Consider the following 4348-nt stretch of genomic DNA (forward strand, 5'->3'; position numbering starts at 1 on the left):
CTTGGTGACAGAATGGGCTACAAGAGGAAACGGGAGGAAGAGCCTCAAGAGAAGTGAGGATCAGATGAAAAATAAAATGTGTCCAAGGCAGAAATGAAATTTGAGGAAGGGTCTCAGACCTAAGGACTTTCTTCCCTTTCAGGAAGATGAAGAGAGGGAGGTGGATTCATCCTTGCAAGGTCCTGTTACTTTGTAATAAAAGTAATGTAAGAATTTCCTGGTATTTCATCCTGATCTGCTGAAGAAACATGCAGATAGGTAACATCCCATAACAAGCATGGGGGGTGTATGTAGTGAAGTTCTGGGGTATCTGAGCAACTGCCTCTCCACAATGGGACTAATTGGCCCCTCTCCTTCCAGGGGAAGCAGCCTAATTTGGGTCCCATTGGCCAAAGAATTTCTGCTGCTGGGCTCCAGGAGAAGAGCCTTTTCTGCTGTACCCCCCCCAAGAATATTCTACCATCAGAGGTGAGATTTCCCCCCACACACACAAACACACAAACACAAACACAATCCTGGCCTTCTGGAAGAGCCTGAAAACCTGGCTTAGCTGCTCAGCCTGGGGTCCTGACAGGGTAGGGTACCCTGGGTGTATCTCACGGGGTAGACAAGATTCTTACCCCCAGGCTGTCCATCACCTTGGTTCTTCACTTTTAATCTCTTTATTCTAGTTTCATTTCTTTTTAGAACTTTTTAATTTTTATTACAATGTAACCCAACCAGAGTTGCTGTATTAGTGAGATGGGTGGCATAAAAGTTAGTAAAATAAAATATGCTCTCCACTTCTTGGGGTGTTTGTTGACATGCTAAGGTGGAGCTTTTTGCCTCTGGACCATTAAGCAAAAATGACACATTACTTTTTCTTGTTCCTCTAACTGCTCCACTTGCAAAATTCCTGATTGCAAATCCAGTTGTTATAAGTGAACCGTTGGTGGCCAACCTCTTTGGCTTCTTCAGGTAAGTGTGGAAATAGGTTCCAGCTAACTGCTGGTTCTAACAATGACTCTATCCCCCACCCTCTGGAACGAGCTACCCCCCGAGATCCGGACGATTCCGGATCTCCTAACCTTCCGCCGCGCCCTCAAGACATGGCTTTTTCAGCAAGCGGGACTGACCTAGGGTGAATTTTAAATAGGGATAATTTTTAATGATTTTAATAAGAGACACAGCTACAAATATTTGGTTTTTAATTGGCTTTTATTGGGGAANGGCCAGATCCTGAATGGATTGGCTGCAGGTTCCCAAAGTCTTCAAGGGCAAAGGTTGAGTAAAGTGCAGAACAGTAGTAGAGCAGTAGTAGAAACAAAGCTTTTACCCCAGAGCCCATACTCCAGATGGGGGTCCTACCCAGCCTTTCCTGGAAACCTGCAGACTGGCACCCAGGGAGCTTCTGAAAGACCAGGGAGGCAGAGACTGCTCAGGCAAACATTTTATTGGAGAAGAGCGTCTGATGGGAGAGGCAGGAAGGGTCACCCCAGCCCATGGCCCCCCAAGTGAGAAATGGGGAAGCCTTGCTCTCTTCTCCATCACTCTGTGCGGTAGAAGGTGCTCCTTTGAACCCTAGAGTGAAACAGGAGGGTGGGAAATGTCAAAATTCATGGCAGCATGATTGATGTCTCCCCCCACCCCCAGGCTGAGCATCCCATCCCCCACCCCATTCCCTCCTCCCACCCAGGCACGGGAGAATGAAAAGGGAGGGCAAAGGAAATGGACACTTCTGGTTCTCAGAGGCGGCCAGGCCCGGGGGAATGACAAGACCCAATTGGGCAAATTCTCCTAGGTCTTTGGGGGCTTCCCATCAAGCAGCTCCGTCCAGGTGGCCGCAAAAGTGGCCTCTTTGGAGGGGAGCAGGCCTTGCGCTCCCTCAGGGAAGGCACCCAGGTGGCCTCTTTGCCCCATACAAATATGGGGGCTGTGCTGGGCTACTGCTCTCCTATTTGAGTAGAGCAATTAATGCCAACTCTCCAAGTGTTGCCAGCTGTGGGCAATCCAGACAGTGGTGCCACCCAAACCACACTTGTCAGTGAGAAGGACCTGGGGAAGCTCATGAAAAGCTTTGCTGCCTTTCTTTGTGGGGGAAGTGGCAGAAACAGAGTCTTCTAGACTCACAATGCCAGCCTCTCCCGCAGGAGCTGCCCCGAGAGAGGCCAACCATTGGGGCGTCCTTTCAAGACCCACTTTGGGGGGAGAGAGAGAGAGAGAAAAAGAAGAGGTGCTCAGGGCCCTTCCAGTTAGGGGCCGCAGCAGTTCAGCCCCTGCGTTTCCTTACGTGGTCTCCTCCCAATCCTCTTCTGGGGATTCCACGAAGTCCTGAAATACCCAGTTTGTCCTCAGCTGCTCCTTTCCGTTCTTGTCCACCAGACACTGGCCCGCAAAGACGATGGTCATTTCTGTCAGATCAAAGTTGTACCAATTAGGGGGGGGATATATTTCGCATAAAGAACCCCCCCCCGCTCACCGATGCTACCTTTAGATTGGGAATGTTTTATAGGCTCCAAAATATTTGGGCATCTCCATCTGATGGGGGGGGGGAGGAGGGAGGACATTCAGTGAAAGAATCTGCAAGAGGCAGATCTAAGGAAGGGGCGATCCACTAGATTCCCTCCTCCCGTTCTATTTGCTTCCACACTAAAGAGTGACTGGCTCTACCAACGAAGCTCAAGCTGACGGTGAAGCCAAAGGTGGGCTGCGAGTCCAGGTGCTGGATGCCCTGCAGCGGGGATGGCGGGACGGGCTTGCTGGAGAACCGCAATGGTACCGTACAGATATAGAAGGTGCCGCTGAACACCCCCGTGTCACTGACGCTGTCGATCTCCATGATGTTGCCCAAAGCACTCTTCCAGGTGCCGGTCAGGGAGCACTAAAAAAGAGCGGGAGGGGGGAGGAAAGCCTGTCAGGGTGATAGCCAAGCCCAGCTGTCCAACAGGTAGAGACTCTGACTCCGTTCTCTCCGGGGGATCTGAAAACACCCCCGGGGATGCCCACGCCGGGTCGGGCTGGCAAAGGCGGCCCATCCCAAAATACGTCGGTCGAGGCGCCTGCCAGACCGCGTCCGGGCGACACCCCGCGGGCGGATCGCTCTGCCATCTCCTCAGCGATTGAGAGCACCAGTCCCGGCGGGAGGCTGCCTAAGTCGCGGACGAGCACGGAGGAGAAAACGCTTGACCCGTCGGCCGTCGTGGACCCAGAGCCTCTGGCGCTCAGTCCGACGGCATCGGATGTGATCAACCCCGAGGAAGCGGCACCCTCTGCGCAGCCCGCCGGCTCCCACCAGCTGCTCCTGCCGCCCACCCGAGCAGAGGCTGGTGTGTGTGTGGGGGGGGGGGCTTTCCACACGGGCGGCTGGCACCCTCCGCCTCCCACCCCGCATCTGACCTTGGCGGCTGACTCCAGGTTTTGGGGTTCGGCAAAGGTTCCCGAGCAGCCGAGCAGGAAAGCGAGGAGCCCCAGAGCTGCCAGGCCAATCGCCATGGTGGTCTCCAGGAATCTAGACGTGACAGCCCCAGGCGGGACGCCCCTTATAAAGCCCCGCTGGCACCCGCTCCCCCCCCTTTCAGCTGCCGCCTCCCTCCACCACCCCCAGCGGCTGGGAGGGGCGGGATCCCCGTCCGAGGGGCGGACGCTTCTGCGAAATCGCTGGTCCTGCTGCGAGCGCTGAGCAGCACTTGGGCAGCAAGAGGGGCTGGGGGGCATTTCTTCTCGGGCACCCCACCGCCTCTGACCCAACACGGGCATTCTTACTCACCTCCTGCTCCTCCTCCTCCTCCTCAATTAGCTTCCCCAATTAGCTTAAAGCCCGGGCTTTCTCCTCAGCTCCTCAGCCCGGCAAAACCTTACCAGCTTCTCCTTGGGTTCCCACAGCAGCCTTATTATTATGGCTAGCTGAGCTTACACCCCCCCTCCCCCCATGCACCTGATTTCTAAAGGTAAGAAAAGCCTATTAAAGGAATAGAGAAAATGGCTGCATTTTCATCAGTTGTCAGAGGGGGAACATCCAATGTTAGCAGCGTTGACATCCGGTGGGGGGGGGGGCTTACAAGAAGGACAGATCCTGCAATTCAAACAAAATCACAGGTTAGGGGTCGCCCCTTGGTTTGTTAGGGTGTTTCTCACAGAATTTATGAATGAGCCTGTCGGCTTTTACATCACTAGATTTTACCCAAGTGGCTTCAGTCAAAGGGTATCCTTTCCTCTGCACTAAGTACTGTAACTTTCCCTGAAAAAGTCTAGAATCAAGAATAGGCTTCGCTTCATAATGAGTCTGCCCGGCTGGCTACCATGAGAGGCCTAGGTGCCTTCTTAGGGGGAGGTCCTAAGGTGGAGCCCCGAGACAGGCTCAGCAGTTAGC

General features: G+C 53.8%; 1 protein-coding gene across 1 annotated transcript; it reads right to left on the reverse strand.

The window, feature by feature from the left end:
• Window positions 1–1526: 1526 nt before the first annotated feature.
• LOC107298890 (avidin-related protein 1-like) lies at window positions 1527–3471 on the reverse strand. The gene is made up of 4 exons (XM_015828251.1): window positions 3376–3471; window positions 2650–2860; window positions 2270–2390; window positions 1527–1560 (listed from the first exon to the last, which is right to left on the reverse strand). Exons 1-4 carry the CDS (start codon window positions 3469–3471, stop codon window positions 1527–1529), a joined length of 462 nt encoding a protein of 153 aa, XP_015683737.1.
• Between the last annotated feature and the right edge of the window lie 877 nt (window positions 3472–4348).

The sequence above is a fragment of the Protobothrops mucrosquamatus genome, unplaced genomic scaffold (genome assembly GCF_001527695.2).
Source record: "Protobothrops mucrosquamatus isolate PMUCROS unplaced genomic scaffold, P.Mucros_1.0 scaffold4353, whole genome shotgun sequence".
Classification (NCBI taxonomy): Eukaryota; Metazoa; Chordata; class Lepidosauria; order Squamata; family Viperidae; genus Protobothrops; species Protobothrops mucrosquamatus.